Below are 19,012 nucleotides of genomic sequence, written 5' to 3'. Positions count from 1 at the left end.
GAACAGCCCAGGACCAAGAGTGAGCAGAGCGAGCTGGTTCCGCCCCTGAACCCTGTACAACCAGACCTGCAGCTTGAGCTCGTGGTTCCAGCATAGTTTCCCTCATTCCTTATCGTCCAACAGGAGTTATGCCAACCATCAGTTCCCAGCCTTTTATGTAAAACAGCCCTGGTTTAATATAAAAATGACTATACTAGGCTGTCATTTTTAAATTCATTAAGTAAGAAAATATTTGATCACAAAAGATGGTTACCTTTCTTAATAAAGTTATATTTTATTCATTAGATAATTCAAAAAATATATATTTTTTCACCTTTTGGCTATCTTTCTATAGATGAGAAATATAATTTATTCTGGCTACAGACAGCAAATGGTGAACATATGAGTTCAAGGACCCATTAAACAAATATTTATTCAGTATTTATTAAGTGTCAGTTACTTTAATAGGGCTGGGGATACCAGGCGACAAAATAAAACAGTTGCTGCCTTCATGGGCATGATCGTAGTGCACCAGAGGGGAAATGATAACTAAAAATACATATACATATGATCATTTTAAATTGTGCTCACAGGACCTGCAGAGGACAAACTAGATCCTGAAAGATAGAAATGGGGAGAGGAGGGAATGACTAGGTAAAAGGTAAATGGTCAAGGATAGCATCTGAGCTGAGATCTGAGGAGCAGACCTCAGATCTGGGCCCTACAAAGAGGTCCCAGATGAAGAGGCCTTAGGGTCAGTAGAATGAAGGGCAAGCTACTTAACCTCTCTGACTCATTTTCCTCACCTGTGAAATGGGGATGGGACCAGGACCAAGTACACATGGCTGTCATAGGGATTAAATTAGCTGGGATTTAACAATTTGTTTAGATAAAGCACGACAGAGTGTTATGGAAGTGATTGCAACATTAGTGTGATCCAGGGGCAAAAACATGTGCTGTGGGCAAGAGCACAGTGTGATTGGGAAACTGCAAGGAGGACGTGGCTCTTGGGTGGAGCAGAGCTAGGGAAGTGGAGACAGGGAAGTTGGTAAAGGCCCAGGGATCACAGCAGCCTGTTCAGGCACAGCCGGGAGGTGAAGTCCCAGGCTAAGCTCTAGGGAAAGGATGCAAAGGGTCTGGCAACGTCCCTGGTGGGCCCCGGAAGTTCACTGCCCAGAGATGGAAAATTATCTCAGATTTACTTTACGTATAGTTCTTTTATTGAATGACTCTATGAAATAACTCAGCTCCTCCAAGGGAACAGTTTCTTTAGGTAAGAAGTTTTAAATAAAGAACCCCTGTTTCATTCATACTCATTAAACTGTTTTTCCCCCCACCTAGATCCTTGCAATAATAAATATAATTATATCCATCTTTAATGACTTTGGTTCCTTGAGCTGCAGGTGCTGGAATACTGTATTTATTAACATATTTTAAGCCTTTTAAAAAGACTGCATTAATTCCTATGATAATTTAGTACCCATAATACATTCTCTGTTCTGAATAGATGTTAATCACCACAGAATGACTGATTTGCCGGTATATGAGCTAAGCCATGTTCTAACTAGTAGCTAGTAACTTTTTAATTCAATATTGTTACTGAAACTGTTGATTACAATCTAGTTGCAATAACAGCTCCTTGCCCCCCACTGGCCTCACCCTCTGAGTACTCAAAGCAAGATCCTAACATTTGAATTCTGTTCCAATGAAGACACAAGTGTTCATTCTGCATTAGAGTGTTTGGGTTCTTGGTAAAGCTCAGCTTGGAAAGTTCTGCTAATGCCAGTTATTCCAAACCACCTTGGGCTTGTTCACTGTATGGTTAAGGTAGCAGCAGAGGGGAGGTAAAGGTCACTGCAGAGTTAGAGGATGGATACAGAACCCATTTCTCCTTGGTGGGGTGAGACACAATATGGCCAGAGTCTCAGCACTATACTAATTTGAACTCTAATTATTTTGAAAATAGAAGCAAAATCTTATCAGGAAATTTGGATTAAAATGAAATATTAATATGGAGTATGGATTAAAAAATAAGAATTGCACATGCCACATTCTGGGATGAGGACCTTCACATGCATTATTTTATTTAACTACATTGCAAGCTGATGAGGGAAGTATCATGATATTATGGTTTGTATCTGGATGTCCCCCCAAGCCTCATGTGGTCATGGAGGGTGGGCTTTTCAGAGGCATTTGAATCTAGAGTTTGTGACTGATTCATGGTCTAGTGCTGGGATTATGGGTATGAATGCTATACCCGTCCTAGGGTGAGTAACCTGCATATACTATGAGGGACAGAAAGAGGCTTTCTCTCTCTCCCTCTCCCATTCCTGCTCCTGTTTGCTCTTCCCCTCTTTCTCTCTCTCTCTCTCTCCCTCCCTCTCTATCTTGTTGCTTTTTCTGTATTCTTCCACCATGAACTGTTGCACCTCTGCTATGTGCCACCCTGTCTTGGAACCAGTAGAGTATGGACTGAGTTACATGAACCTTTCCCCCTTTAACTTTGGTGTCTGGTATTTTGTCTCAGCAATGAGAACAAAGTAACTAAGACACATGATTATCTTCATTTACCTGAAGTGTAGCTATAAGGAACCTTTTTGGGCTACATAGTTACATACAGGTGGCAGGTGGCAGAGCTCTAGACCCTCTGTTCTGTTTTTTTTTTTAGTTTTTCTCCGGTACCGGGAACCGAACTCACGACCTTCCGCTTGCCAGGCTGGTGCTTTGCCGCTGAGCTAAATCCCCAGCCCCCCCCTCTGTTCTCTTGACCACTGCCTCTATAATCAATTAACCAGTCAATCAAACCACCAACCAATCACCCACCTGAAAGTGATAATTAAATGCATCATGAAATACATAACAACACATTATGTGTCAAGAAAACTGATACCTATAAAACAAAAACATAACAACTTTTCTATTCTTTGATAGCTTGGAGGCTGGTGATTAGAAATGATATTACACATATTCATGGGGAAATGAATGCTTATTCTATAGTCTTCCCCTTGCAGAGTGTTGGGATGGGAGAAAGCCTCGTGTCATGAGGAAAACTGCCAAAATACAACAGGATGCAGTCGCTCAGATGCAGCGAGGAGCTGGAGCCCTCAGTGGGTAGAACTTATCCAGGAAGTGCTTAAGAGGAAGAGTGTCAAATGTTCCAGGTGAGGTATTTATTCTTCCTTTCTCTCAAATTTCAGTCAAGTCTGCTGCACACATGCTTATGAGTGGGCAAATGCGTGTGCATCTGTTTGCTTAGTTGATTATGTGGTTTTTGTACAGGGAAAGGGGCTGAGTTCCACAATTGGCTCCACAGAGGGTGGAGAAAAAGGGACAAAGGAGGTGACTGGCCATGAGCCACGAGACACTTAGGCTGCAGGAACCAGCACTGAGAAACTCGGGTGCGCAGGGAAACACACTCAAAGCCGAGCTGACATGCAGCATTGGGGATGAGCTGAAACACTGGCCACAGGCTTTTGTTAAATCATCGTTAACATTATTCCCACAGAGTTTCAAAGGATTAGTATTCACTCTTCATAAATTAGGCCACCGAGAGCTCATTCCCTTCAGTGCATACCCAGCATGTAATCAAAACCAGCAAGACAGCCAGGGCCAAATCCCAGGTCTGCCAAGGCCAGCCTGGCGATTCTCATACCAGGGCGTCCTGACACTTCAGCAGGGCACCACTCATGGGGTAATGGGTGGATCCTTTCCTCCACTCTGTCCTGGGAGATGCGGCCAACAGTCTGCCTTACCTGGGGTTGGCTGCGAGTCAAAGGGTGGCAGATGAATGAAAGCAGAGGAGCTCAGGATTAAAAGGTGAGGTTCCAGCTGCTTTCTCACCATTCCAAGTAAACCCTGACCAGACTGAGCGGGCTGTGCTCTAAAGGGATGTGCATGGGACCCACTAGAACATTCTCACCACAGTGCTGCGTTTCTGTCAGCACCTGTGGCATAAAGTTAAACTTCTGGTTGGAAAACCAAAACACAAAATATCAAGACTCTCCCTGGCCAAGCAAAACTAAACAAAATCCACCAAAACCAGGTAGTACATGGACTATGTGAAAAGGTGCTCACTTGCTGCAATATTCATTAACTGTGACTCAGTTATGTGCTTCCTTATCTAGAGTCAGCATTTTAACCTTATTTCCGATACCACCGCCACAAGCTTCAACTATGTGAAAGAAACCAAACTCACCCACCCATCCATAAATATAAACCAAGATTGGAAAGCGAATATATATCGGCTTTCAGCCTTGTTATATTTCCTAGTAGGCACACCAGAAATTTTGCCTGAAAGCACATCATGTTTGTTTTGGTCAAAGCAAAATCTGGATTTGATGTACGTTATGGAGAGCAGGAGAGCTCTCTGCAAGCGTCCTTTGCCTGTTTGAAGAGGTTGCAGACTAGCAACCCCCAGACTCGTCCTGGGAGGTTCTCATGTGATTAGTGGTAGCCAGCATGTTTAAAATTTTTTTTAATTAGTTGTGTAAATTGTAAAAGTCAGGAGTTTTCCCATAAGCCCCTACTGTCCTACTTTTGATATGCTCAGCCCTTGTCTTGCTCCCTGCCGTGAACTGCCAGATGCTTTGGACTTTTGAGATCATGGCGGATTAGAGGGGACTCGGACTCAATTGTATGGAAATGCATTCACCCCGACTCTGCTCATCTTGGCAGGACAATCTGCTGTCCTTCTTGTGCCCTGGGGCGCAGGCTTACTGAACCCAGTGCCTGGGCTCCTGGATTTGCTGAGTGTCTCCCACATTCTGGGCCTGCACAGTCCTGCTCTACATTATTGGGGACAATTTCCAGTCTACTTCTCTTGACCAAAGGCCTCTATGCAGCCTTCTGACCTCTGAGGATGGCCGACTCCCTCTGTGCCCGAGATAACTGTGGCCTTGGGAGTCTTTCCTTCCTCAGCCCTTGTCACACTGAAAATGAGGCTTTATCGCATTTATGTTAAGAAGTTATCCTCCTCACACCGGAAGTGACTTCTAAACAGGGACTATGGCCCCAATCCCTTCCTTCTTCCAGGTCTTATTAGAAAGCAAAGCACACAGGAGGTTTTAAAAGGGGCCTTTAGAAGTAGAGAGGCCACCTTGTTGATTTGCTTCCTCTGCATTACCTGCAGGTCAGCACAGGGCCCAGTGATGGGGCACAGGGCAGCGGTGTGTAGGGGCTGCTGGCCAGCACACCAGGTAAGCTGTGGCCGTCAGGTCCTCAGCCAAGTGTGGTGCACAGAGTGTCAGAGGTAGGCAGAGGAGCCGTGCCAAGCCTGCCTTAGGTAAATAGAATTGCACCATGCTGGATCGCAGCGCTTGGACCGAGAGGCAGACAGGAGTCAGGACACTGCCCATGAAAGCAGCCCCTAAAGGGAAGCAGACGTTCACCCACCATGGTCAGAGCTTTCTCCACCTGCTGAGATCCCACCAACAGAGATAGCACCAGCGTCCAGACCTAACTTTTGCACACAGCATAGAGGAGAATTAGAAATTATTCAACTAAATAAAGTACTTGAAGCTATACATGATGGGGTTAAAGGAGTTTTTTAAGGGTTAACAGAGTTACTTGCTCTTTGGGTCAGTAACTGTCATAATGATTTTTCTTTTGCCATATGCTCCTCTGAATCGAATGAATGTGACATCTCCCTCTAAAGCATCTTGTCTCAGCCACTCCAAGGTACACAAGGAAGCTGCAGGCTGAGGCTGTGGCTATAATAACATAGGACAGGAGTCACATTCCTGTTATCCTAAAACAAAATACTTCACTTGTGTAATCTTCTATTGTATTTTATATAGTATTCTAGAAATGGCATAGGAACTATTCAAATAAATGGATCCAAAACTCAGGGGCTTTTAAAAGCTTACACATTTCATATATATATATATGAGTATGTATAGATACATGTATGCACATATACATGCACGTCTTATGAGTTGATAGGTGCACTCATTGCTAAGACAAAAATTTTTGTTTGCTTCTGAAAGGAGTTAAATATTTTAAGCACTGGATGGATATAGAATCTCACTAATTTAAAATACATATGGAAGGAGAGGTAAGGCCTATCTCATTTTCGGTACTTTGAAATACAAAAAGGAAAATTTCCATTACAAGCCAAAGGCAAACTAGCACTATCAACTTCCAACCACATTTTCTGGACTAAGAAAAAAATCTGACAAGCAATGCAGTACAGAGTGTTGCCTGTCTCACTTTGGTAATAATCTCTATCAAACTGATCCATTTACTTAATTTTTTCCCCCAAAGATCTCACACCACCTCCTTTAAGAGTTCATTACAAAATCCAAATGGGTTTAATGAAAAGTTTACCACCTAACAAATGGTTTGAACAATCCGTTCTTTTCTTGTCCTAAACATCCTTGTGCTTATTTTGTCAGAAGCACAAAAAGTAGAAATGCAATTGCATTTGTGCTGATGCTAAATGTTAATAGATTTGCCTAAATGCCTGCTAATAGCCCCCCTAAAATTAGCTAGACTAGTAGTGCATGCCTAATGTGTTGTTGTTTTACTTGCTTTTTTGCTTTTTACTTTTTTTTTTTGCTACTCCTTCTTTTAGCAGAGGGGGGAAAAAGACCCCTAGCAAAAAGTACAGGTCTTTAAGCTGTGAAACATTTTGCATCACATGTGAATTCTGGAAGAAGAACATATATTCTGAAACTATCCCACAGTTCTGACATTCTGTCACGAAGGTGACAAACCCTAGTGCTCTAATGTTTCATTAAATTAAACATGAAATGTTTAATGTTTTGTTAAATTAAACATGAAGCTGTGACTTTGGACCGGGAAGCATAGCCTTCCATCAATTGCTCATATCCCTTCAGGTCACTTTTTAGGTTATACAATTGGGGTTTTATTTATTAGGAGTTTTGTATTTCTCCCTGCAGTTAAAAGGTACTTTCTTCTAATGAACTGATAAATAAAAACCAATAAGTAACACAGATTGTGGATGTTTAAAATATTTCTAAACTTGGTCTTGTAGAGAACAGCATGGAGACAGCCCTCAGCTAATTCTCTACGTTCTTTTTTGCTTTTCAGATATTCACAATTATCATGAGCTGTTTCTGATGAGCGGAGCTGTTACTTTTTAGATCAGCTCCAAGCCCATTTCATAGACAGGCATACTATTTCCCTAAGAGTGGAAAGTTCACTAGAAAACTGTTGAGACAGATTCTCAGGCTAAAGATGAAATCTCACCTGCTTCAAATTAAGAAAAAAAACAAAACCTCGTGGGTTCTGAACCAGGAAGACAGAAATTGTCATTGAAAACAGAACAAGACAGAAACAAAACTCTGATTTTGGTAAAGTATTGGCACAGACAGAGATACACGTGGGCTTTTGTGAGAATGAAATACCTTTGGAGGAAATCATTTAAAGCAGTAGATAAACAAAGGCCAGCCACCACTGCTGGGAGAGAATGAAATGAAGCTCAGACACACTTTCCTTCTCTACCAATTCAATAACATTCTTAAATGCACTTTGTAGAGTTGTCAGTAACATATCTGAGGGCTCCTATGACAAAGTGTCCAAATGCTATTTAATAGAATACATTTGAATGGTAATTTTTAAAGGAAGAGAGAATAAAAACCAGGACAACAACAACAAAATAACAACTACCCAACTGTCCTAGGATGAAAGCGTCAGATTCTTTTTACATTTTTCATGTGAATCCAAGTGGGTTATTACTGACTTCCAAATGTAGTTCCATAATTGTTAAAGCAGCAACAGAACAGAACCAGTTCCCGAAAGGGCAAATCACTCAAATCTTTCTAGTCCAACCACACTTGACCCCTGTGCTTTTCCTGTGTTGACACACAAGCTCCTATCACTGACCTAAAACGCTAAGGTAGCCCAGGTTGGCTAACAGATCCCTGCCCAACGAGAACCTTCTCCCAGCTAGTTACCCAAATCGGTAGGAATATAATTGACACTTACCATTCTGCAGCTTCATGTCTGTGAGGCAAACTAAATAAATTAAATGGATCCTGCTTTAATCTTCTTTTCTAGACCCCAAATGCCTTAATCAAAAGGAAAACAAAACAAAACAAAACAAATGTTCCCTGAGGTCCTTTTTTAAACCACCAGAGCATAAGCAAAGGAATCCTGTTTTTCTTTTCTTTTTTTTCCCCCCGCTGGAATGCCCAGACCCTATCCTTTAACACCAAGAGAGAATTACTTCTAAGATCTGTCTACTCTATCCTCTCACTCCCCACCTTTGTCTTCAAGTCTATCACTTGTGGCCAGGGCTAGGCTTAAGTTACACTTTAAATCAAAATCTGGAAGATGCTTTCGTTAGATATTTGGCTTGGCACACCTCCTGTAAAAATCCCATGTAGAGACACATTTGTTTCCTTCCTACAAACGAACTGTGGTGTTTGTGGTCCCTCTTACTCTCCCCAACGTACACTTGCCTTTAAATGAGCTTAAGCGGCAGGACTTCATTTGGGGTTAGCTGTCCCGCAAAGCTCATTTGGCTCTTCCCATTAAGGCAAGAGGCTCTAAAAGGCTAGCAAGACGCTTTTAACTATGTTGGAGGGGCCAGTCATATCTTGTTAACAACAGCTGTACACTTACCTGGCTTTCAGGGCTTTGACAGAGCTGTCCTATTCCTTCTGGGAGAAGGAACATAAAATGAAATTAACCAATCATTAGCTGGAGCCATCCAGGCTGCACCAGATTCTCATTTTCCAAAAACCAAGTGAGGCAGCTTCCTCCAAAGTTCTTCTTCTGTTGGCCTCTCCCTGGTATATACAGCTCGCCAAGGTTCTGGCTGCAGTTTCAAAAGTGCTACTCAATAAAAGGATTTTAAAGGCTGTGCCGGGAGCCGGGAGCCTCAGATCCCAGTTTGGCTTTTTCTCCATCAGCATTCCTCGGCAAGCCTGCACAAAGTGAGGTACGCTACATTATTTATGTCAGCTCTAGGCTCTGGAAACACACACTGGCATCCTGATTACTAAGAATCCTCATGGATACAATTAAACCGTTCCCACATATTTTTTCCTCCTCTCTTCCCTGATTCAACCTCTTTCAGAGGAAACAAAAGCACTTTGAGGCGTGTCCCAACTCACTATTAGGAGCCAAGAGAGCACTGGAAGATAACCACTATGGTGAAAGAACCTAGGGAGAAGGAGTCTTCCCTGGTCGGAGCAGAAGACACTCTAGGGAGCAAAGTATAAACAACCAGTGGGGGAACTGCCCTTCAAGCTGTCTCCCTGGGCTATGGGCACTGACACGGAAGCAGCAAAGAGAAGGCACTACAGAAAACATTTTGATGAATTCATGGAAGATTGATTTAGAATGGGCTGTTAAGGGAAGGAAGAAATATCTGGCAACACCACTAACCTTCCAAGCTGGATGAAGAGCAATCACGCTCACCCCTCAAATGCTCCTCGGTGCCCCATCAAAGTCACAGCATTAGACGGGAAGACCAGAGATTTAGCCAAGTAGAGCAATGATTCTGTCCCCAAGTCTCCTCTTCAGTAAGAATGAACAATTCTCCAAGTTTCAGTCCACCATTCCCCTTCTTGTTATAGCCCAACCATACGCTATGAGCTGGGCATACTAGCCACAGGCGCAATGAACCGCGAGCTGGCGCACTGAAGGCAGGATGATGACAGGAACTTCCTCCTTTGGAGAAGTAGTGAGAGGGTAATGAAATTTCTCTGGTTGTCTACCTAGAGCATCCCTGCTTGGCAGGCAGAGGTGACTTCACTTTGCAAAAGCCCCAGGCACTGCTCAGTGAAACAACCTTTGGCAGGGCCTCACAGTTAAGGCAGCTCACCTAAGCAAGAAGTCAGCTTGGGGAGAGTCAGTTGTCTCATGCGAGGACACAAGAGGGCAAGAGCAACTTGTCTGACTCCAAAGGCTCCCTTGAATGTGCATTCTTGCATTTGCCAGGTTTTTCTTTAAAGTGGCTGTCACTTCCAATGACTTAGTCCACCCTACTCAGATAGGCTGGGTGGAAAGCTGCTGGCTGAGATGGAAGTAATGGATAAAGGACATGGTGTAGGTCAGTGGAGCAGAACTCAGAGTGGGCAAACCTACTTGCTGATGCACACATTAGCAGAGCAATGGGAGATGTTCTCCAGCACAGGAGGAAGCAGAGTGGGAACCTCAACAATAAATAGGCGGCCGGCAGCATTATGCAAAAAGCACACATACACATACATCATACGAAGGAAGACAGTATAACCCAGGAACCCAAGGATGTGAGGATTGGAAAAGTAAAGAATACAAATTTCCTTGTGGGATGACTCTGAATCAGTGTACTGGCTCCCCGCAAGGTGCTGGGCTGTGTGATTCAGCGAGCTGAGCTTTTCCGGGACCCTGGCCGTGCGAGGACACACTGTGTTCTCAGCTTGAAGTGCTTTCTTCATCTTTTCCACTAAAGAAATCCAACCCATGCTCTAAGGTTCCTTGACTAAGACTTAGAAACAATTAATGAGAGTGATGAGATCAGGTGTTATTACTTTGGAGGAAGGTTATTCCACAATGTTATTTATTCCTTCAAAAACTAAGTCACAATCAATTGAGAAGCTGACCTCAGATTCAAAATCGCAGCAAGGGGCCTCTGAGAACCCCTGTGCTGCCCCCGAGGGCTGCAGCATGGGCAGGTCTGCAGTCAGGCGCTCACTCTGTGGCCCTGGACAAGTTATTGATCCTCCTTGAGCCTCGATTTTCTCATGTGGAAACTAAGACCGTATTATTTTGAGGACTCAGTGAGAAATATAAAACACATAGCTCTACGTCTGATACCTTTTGAGCCCATAATAACCCTTGGCTGCTATGAATTTTCAAAATGTTTTCAATTAAGTGGCATAAAATTTATAGTGACATGGTTTGCACAAGCCGGAGCCACATCTCTAAGTGCTCTCTGAACAATCAGATCATTATTGACAATCTGTGTGCAAAGCACACAGCACCATCATTTGCCTTCAATAAACTTGTTCAGATGAATGGCCCCATGACAGAGATCTCAATAAACACTAAAGAGAGGATAAAAACTGACAGTATCAAGAGAGGAGTCATGCAACAATTATACCTTTTAAAAGAGGGTTCCAAACTTTTCCAAATCAATTGGATACCTTTCTGTGGGTCAGACTATATGCTGAAAGAATTCTGATATCCAAGCTATGGGTGTGGTAGTAGAGATGGGAGGAAAAATACTGACCAGAAGCCACATCATCTGGATTTTTCTTCCCACTCCAGCGAACTGCGAAGAACAGAGGCTGGGAACTTCCAGTCTAATGCAAAGTTGGCACTTCATGGAGAAGGACAGAGATGGCTGGACAGACGATGTGACTCATTCAGTTTCATGCCACCCCGCACAGCTAGGCTGAAACCCACTGGACTGAGTTCCCGTCCGGTGCTCCCTCTCTTCCTCCACGGTGTTTAAGGCCAAGCCATCAAACTCCCTACCTGACTTTCACTTCACTACGCAGCAAGTCAGTTTTGACTCGGTGCACTCTTTCTAGTTAAATACTGTCATACAATACCAATACAGTCCTTAAATTTTTTGCCAAATATAATATTTTCCAGAAAGTGATTGTTTAAATTTTGATTATTTTTTAAAAGATTCTTCATAAACAAGGTTCTACAGTTTTTGTTAGCTATCCTGTATTTTTTTTTTTCTCCTTTCTATTTCTGTGGTGCTGGGGATCAATTCCAGGGCCTCACATGCACTAGGCAAATGCTCTAGCACTGAGGCACACACCCAGCCCTGGCATTTATTATCTGAATGCTTTGATAGCATTTATAGGTCTTTTAAATGAGAAAAACAACACCCTAAATAGTTCATATTTCATAAAGGCTTCATTTTCACTGGCTAGCCATCTACATACAAGTTACCAGTATTTCCAAAGAGTACAGAAAAGGTTTTTCATGGATCACTTCTCTAATTTCATAGATAATGGACAATCACAGACAATCATACCTTCTGAATAAATACAAGATGGCCTGAACATTGTAGTTATGTGTAGTAGTAGTCAGAATGCTTCCTGCTGCCATAAATAAAGACCACGAATAAGAAGTAGATCCCACCACATCTTCCTTGCTAGGAAACACTCCCAGGTTATCTACCTGTGAATACTTAAATGGCATGAGGATTATTAATATTCTTTTCTCAATTAGAGTTCCAAGCAACTCTGTCTTTTGGCTCCTGTTAGGTTATTTGGACAAAAATAAAATATGTTGCATCATTCACCGAAGCTGTTTTTCCAGTTGAAACATGAATTATGAGTCCTTCTGAAATATGCCAGCCAGATCAAGTTGTAACATAGTTCTGCTTTAGTTACTGTGCAGACCACAGCTAATCACTTTCTAATACGAGCCATGCTTTTGCTTCATTAAGCTAACATTTCCCTTATTTTCCCTTTATTTAGAATGTACCACCGTGGAGGTGCATATTATATTAAGTTAGCCTTAACTTGAACATTTCTTCTCTGACAAAGTACGCTTCACCTCAGGGTGTTTCTGCTTTTCCTGGGACATTTGAACTTTTACAGTGTGTGGGATTAAGAATGTTAGTCTTCAGATACAGTCTTGTCTTTGCCTCTGTAAATAATATGGACACACTCTGGATCTTTGAATTCTATAGTTTTTGCTTATTTTTAAAATCTGGGAAGAGAGCTCCAACTTAATTTCTCATGGTAGATGTCCTTAAACATGTTGTGCTGAGGCATGGGTGTGTCCTATTTCCAACAGAGTTGAAAGACAATCATCGTTTCCAACATAGCAATGTGAGAGATTGCTTGAGTCACCTACTTCCTCTTTCCACAGGGATGGAATGATTGTTTAAGGCTATCTTTACAGTGGTGGCTTAAAACATTGGAACACCAGAAAAGATCCAGACATTGTATAATCCTCATCCAAACAACTTTTTTTCAATGAGGCAAAAGAAAAGTAGTCATCTTCCTTCCAGAAGGTAATTTTAAGCTGTTTGTGAAGAGGACTCATAGCATTTTTCTTGTCAATACAGTTGATTAAAAAACTTGGTCGACTCTTGTTTATTTCAGTTTCATGTAGATGTGTTTCTTAGCTTTATAAATTCTTTTTATTTCATTAATACATGTGTGCAGTACAGTATAATGATTACGTTCATCATGAGGGGTTGGTACATGTACATAACATATAATCTTAATTTATTTTTACTTGAACTCCCCTCCTTTGCCTTCTCCACCCACATCTATAGATCCCCTTCCAATTTGCAAAATATCCATCTTCCTGTTTCCTATTACCCATCTTTTATTTTGCTTTTTAAATTATTTATACTTTGGGTCTCTTCTATAAGAGAAACCATGCAATATTTAAGCTTGTGTGTCTGATGTATTTCACTTAACATTATGTCGGTTGGTGCTGCAACATTCTAAATTGTGACCGGATGAGAAGGCAGCAGGGCTCTTGGTAGAGAGTCCGAAGAGAGAACACAGGGATGGAGCAAAGCGTGGCTCCCTTTGCTCCATGGCGTCCCCTCCCCATGCTCCAGATGAAGACATCTGCATCACCCTTCTTGGATCTGTTTATGATAACGGTGGCTCCACTGTCCTTTCTCAAGGTGTCATCAAAGAGGATAAGTTTTCCCTGTCGCTTTAGTAACTACATTCCAACTCTCTGAGTTATTCTACATCAAAGTAAAAAATAATTTCAAATGAGAACTAAATGGTCAGCTGGTGCAAAACCCTAAAAGTCTAGGGAAGAAAAGAGGACATTAGAGAAAATAAGGGATTTTTTGGAATGTATTTAAAGGCTCACTGTGGAGTTGGGAGGAGAATCTTTGTGTATAAATTCCTCTCGCTATGTGGAGTCATTATTCTCTTTCTCATTTTCCCCAATCCACTGTCTCCATTACTTTTGCAGGCTTTGTCCACAAAAAAAAGATTATGGTCCATATTTTCATATTTTGTGATTTCCAGTTGTAAGAGAAAAAGCTTAAGCCTGGGTACTATTCTAAGGAAGGCTTTGTAGGAGTTACTTGGGCTTGTTGTGAACATAACCACAGGTGTAGGACAGGCATTCACCAAACCTGTTCACAGCTGAAGTGTATCTTCATGTTCAGAACTTGAGTCTCCTAACATCTTAAGTTTACAACTTTAGATTTCTCATAAATACAAGGAGGAGAATAATGGTGCCTAGTTCACCCAGCTTCTTCAAGGTTACACTCAGTATGTCACACTGGGAGTATACTAAAGATTCAGTAGCTAGGAGCTATCATTCATCCTGGGCTCAGCTATATCACAGGACAGCTACAAATTCTTCCCTTGTACTTGAGATTCTCGGGCAGATCCTATTATTTTGGAGCAATCCTGACATCTCCTGAGTGGCTGGCAATATCCTGCCTTATATCTTGTCACTCTGAAGAGGGTGGGGAGAAGGAAAACAGAACTGCAGACTCTAACCTGTGTGAAGAGTGCCTAGGGCTCCCCAGCAGCTGACTTCTCCAGTCAGACAGACCCGGGGGCAGATTCCCGCTCACCACCGCCAGGCAGGACAGGGTGGTGCCAGTGCTGACTCCTCTGGTACACCTGGTGGACTCTCTAGCTCAGCATTTCCCAGCCTGAGTCCTCTCTACTGCCTGCCGTGGCTTTGCTCTATCCCTGCAACTGCTACCCTGACAGTTCTACCCAGTCCTCAGTTCTTCCCTTTATTTTAATATTTTTCTTCAAAGTGACTTACTGCTTCCCATTTTAGTTTCACCCTTGCTAATAATATCCACAAAATCACAGCTGGGATGCTCCCCCTGCTTCCTCCGCTTGCATTTTTCCTAAGATGTATTATAACAAATAGTAAAAGGGTGGAAAAAAATCACTATGTAGCTCTTAAGGATGTTTTGCATTGGTCTACGTGCTACGTACAACTTACACATATGTTTGGAAATACTGCCCTAGATGGAATTTTATTTTTTTCTTTATTTATTTGGACCAGAGCATCTCTCTGTGCCTTTTTCCCTGAAGAACGTAGTGCCTGGGAGTGAAATGTCACCAGGAAAAGGAATGCTCTAAAAATGAAGTTTTTATTACATCCTAGAGCCCAGTTAGAAAACTCAGAAAGGAGCCCATGTGCTACTTTTCATCTCGGGGACTGATGCTCGAATGTGTTAAAATGCTATTTATTTTCCAACAGGTTACTTGGGCTTGAAGCCATGTAAACTCAAAGTGTTTGTAGAGATTCCCTTGGGGACAAAGGAAAAATCATCTGTATAGATCAAATGTGTATTAGCCACATTAGCAATTGGTCTCCGGAGACTGATAAAGACCTTTTTAGACAGATTTTACTGCATGGATTTTTAGGAGCTTTCACTGAATTAGCCTTGGGGATCACAGGTTTGGGGCTTTCTTCATGTCCTAAGCATCAAAGAAGGGAAAAGTCGAAAATGAAAAACTGGAGCAAGAACTGCCGTGTTCACTGCAGAGAAACCTCAATACCAAGTCCACACGCCGGTCCCCATCAATATTTCATGTTCCTAGACTCATAAGAAAACACATCTGTTGCCTTCCTGCATTGTAATGTGTGGGATGGTGAAAGATTATTACAGCACAGGTTCAAGAATTTAAAAATTCATCACCTTCTCAATTTAGAAAGCTGATATGTGGTTGGGACCATGAAGGCTGCACAGGCATGAAATGACCAAGCGGTGCCGAGCCCCGTTCCTGAGACATCTGTGATGTGCGTGAAGTCTGGGGCAAAGAGCAGGGAGGTGGCTAGGCCTGTGACTGCTGGGGTTGCAGACTGAGCCAGCGGGCTTAGGCCTCCGTGTTCTGGCCTACTATGAGCAGATTTTCCATGGATCACAGTAGTCCACGGGACACATTTCAGGGACATGCCATTTTATAACATCCTTTCCATCTCCACCACTTGGATCTCCACTGTCCCCAGCCCTGCTTAGAAGGAAGTGGCCCAGATCCTGCTCATGAAAAAATGGGCACTGCTGACCCGAGGAGGAGTCACAGGAAAGCCTGATACTCTCCAATCCAGGATCCAAACCTTTGCATTTCCAGCTCTGCCTTCCAGATGCCTGAGAGTTTCACCTGCAGCAACGGTGAAGGGGAAAACACATATAATTTTCTGGCCTGATAGATTAGCTCATAACCTTATCCCCTCTAGCCTGCGCTTTTTCCCCCTCAGTGGAAACTCTCAGTGGAATGAATCCCAGGAACATGGTCACCAATCTGTGTGGCACCCTGGATACCTCACTGTGGGTCATAAACACATTAGTGCTTTTTTTCTGTCCCCCATACCCTTCACTGCCTTTTTCATTTGCTTGTCTTTTGCTCACATCACCAGTCCATTAAAGACAGGCATCACTTTGAATGACAGAGCTCTTTCACCTGTGAGTATGTGACAGAAACCAGCCTGGTGGAATAGGCAGCTAGGAGTTAATGTCAGCTTGAGCCGACTTTCCAGGGAGTGTCTTTTCTGCAAACATAGATGGACAGCAGCAGGATACACTCAGCCTCCTGCTTAGAGAATGCACGTCTTTCTAAGAAATCCTGGGGCATTAGATTTGATGCAGAAGCATTAAGTTTCCATGAGCAGCATTTGCCAATAAATAAAAGAATAAGAATCTTTATTCCTTCTACTTTAAGTCGACAAACAGAATGTCAGGAAGCCTGACCTCACGGTTCTACACAGGTACCACCTCTCCCCCACTGTGGCTATTGCCTATCCCTGGAGGGTGGGTTGCTTTCAGGGGAGAGCTACAGGGCAAACTTGCACTGTGATAACATGAATGCAATCAGTTCCCTAGGATGACCTTTCTTAAGTGGAAATCTGAACATCACCCCTACCTAAAAATTCTCTCTTGGCTTCATCAGCTACAGGACAAAGCCTTCATTTTCTCTTACTATCTTCAGGCTCTCTCTCACCACCTGCCTTTCGCTTTATGCTTCCGACACACCACATTCTTTGGATGATCTCATCTTGTGCAATACTTTGAGTCTTTATGAACTTTGTTCTGTTTAGAAGGGTGTTCTTGCATTCTTTTATTTCTAAAACTTAGGATATAATTCTCACACATCCTTCAAGATGCATTCATATCCCTTGTTTCCAGGAACTTGGCTTGCCCTCTACCTTTCACAGCTGACAGAATGTCCTTGCCAGGGTGCACCATGCATAGCAGTTGCAACTTTGCACTGAGTGATTTATTCCCTGCAAAAGGGTTATGCCAGTGATCTGCACATTGTAGATGCTCAATAATTTTTAACAGCTATTATTACCCCATCATTGCATTTAATTTACCACCATCATATTTTCCCACCTGCCTTAGCTCCTTATTAAACAGAAGCTTTGAAACTCTAATGTCTTTCCAGTATTATGGCACATAGTAGGTCTCAGGTGGGGTAGCAATTTGAATGCCTACAGACTCTACATGGTGCTTAGACAACATTACCGACACCCACTAGGCAAAGAAGTTAGGAGTAAGGCTCCTCTAAGTCCTGTTCCTGGGAGCATAAATCTCAGATTTTTTTTACCATTCTGTTTGATGGCCGCTGTCTGGGTGTGATACACCCCAGGCTGGCATCTAGAAACCACACATCTCAGGAGCCAATGGAGCAGATGTAAGAAAAAAGCTTTCTCTCTGCTTTCCATTACTCTAATCAAACTATGTGTTACAGTGACTTACCTAATCTGATTTGAGAAGGGCCTTAATAGCAGGGTAAAAGCGAAGAATGAAGCCAGTTCTTCAAGGAGCTGCTCACTTTAATGGCAATTTCTTTGTTGTCCATTGCGACAAGTGCAGCCCCTGACTGGGGCCAATTGTTGCACTTGGATACAAGCAGGAGGCTCTCCCGGAGGCTGCACGCATTTCTTAGGGCACAAGTCAGCCCTTTCTGATTTAATTAGAGTTTTTTTCTCTCTCCACCTCTCTTGACCTTCTGCTTGATTATGTAGTGAAGTATTCCTGGAGAGCAATAATCCTGTAAGCTCAACATCAACCTCCACAGCTATGAAAATGACAAAGCTGTCAAAATTTCAGCTTACAACTTCCAGACGGGGTCAGTACAGAGATCTAATGGCAGAGAAACTGAAGGGCCAGAATCCGTTACGATAAAAAATGAAGAGTTAAAGAAATAAAAGAACCCAAGCAATGACAATTGGAAGCTTTACATTGCAGGTTATGCTGCAAACTTCTGCCTCTTCTATGTGCCCATTAACATGGTGATTTAGTAATTTCCGTGGGAACTGCCATTCCCTTGGAATGCTATTAGTGTCAGAGTCGGGGAAAATGAGGAAGTCTTTTTTTCTCCCAGAGTATGCAAACAGAAGCTTAGAAACATGTTTGCATTTGGATTGGATGATCTAAACCAACAAAGTTCAACCTTTTCACTAGAAGCTGTGAGCTGTTTGACAAGACCTACTTTTTATCAGGCAGGTTCAAAGTCTACACACTGCAGAGGCTTCCCTAATAAGAGGGACTAATAAGATTATTTCCTTGAAGATGTAACCTTGGCACCCATCCACCTACCAGAAGGTAGAGCAGATTCATTCTCTAAATTGCTTACCTTCAAAAGAAATGCTCTGTTGACTAGAACAGGGCCCCAGCATGGCACACCAAGACGCTATTAGTAGGATTCTAATTTGGAGTTGAAGCGGCTATTATTTTTAGTTCCCTCTCTCTCATATATTTTTTTCTATCACCAAAAAGTTAATGCTCCAATTGCAAAGATTGCATTTCAAAGGAACTAGTATTTCACTTTTCCCAAAACTCTTACCCCCAAGTATCTAGTTTCTGCTCAGGGATGTAGTGTGCCAACACTTTAAAAAAAATTAGCCAACATAGACACATTTCTGGTCAAGCAGGATTTAATAGAGGCAAAGAAAAATGGGGCATATCTGTGTTAAATATATACAGAAAAAAGAAAGACTCTATTCAGAATTTTTTTCAGGCTTCCATTTTGTCCCATTTCAGGTCATAACAGCAAATCTTCAGTTGAATGGGGAGGTTTGAGGGGAAGAAAGACTATATGATCATCAAATTGAATTTCTTCTACCTTCCTACCTCCTCCTCTCCTACAGCATGGCTATG

At 42.4% G+C, this 19,012-nt stretch overlaps 1 protein-coding gene across 11 annotated transcripts in view; it reads right to left on the bottom strand.

Annotated features, from left to right (window-relative positions):
• Positions 1 to 19,012, bottom strand: part of Tenm2 (teneurin transmembrane protein 2) — a 1,190,054-nt gene that overhangs the window by 389,540 nt on the left and 781,502 nt on the right. The window contains exon 1 of one of the 11 annotated variants that reach the window (XM_013509114.1): positions 9,334 to 9,610. The exons of 8 other annotated variants lie outside the window; for them this stretch is intronic. Coding sequence is in view for 1 of the 3 variants with exons in the window: in XM_013509101.1 (XP_013364555.1) it covers positions 7,927 to 7,942 (16 nt within the window). In the remaining 2 variants the exon portion in view is untranslated. Of the gene's footprint in view, positions 1 to 7,926; positions 8,325 to 8,565; positions 9,001 to 9,333; positions 9,611 to 19,012 lie in introns of those variants that run through there. 2 more of the 11 variants (XM_013509109.1, XM_013509101.1) reach the window with 2 other exon arrangements.

The sequence above is a fragment of the Chinchilla lanigera genome, unplaced genomic scaffold (genome assembly GCF_000276665.1).
Source record: "Chinchilla lanigera isolate Chin_1 unplaced genomic scaffold, ChiLan1.0 scaffold00007, whole genome shotgun sequence".
NCBI lineage: Eukaryota > Metazoa > Chordata > Mammalia > Rodentia > Chinchillidae > Chinchilla > Chinchilla lanigera.
This window is presented reverse-complemented; position numbering and strand designations above follow the sequence as displayed.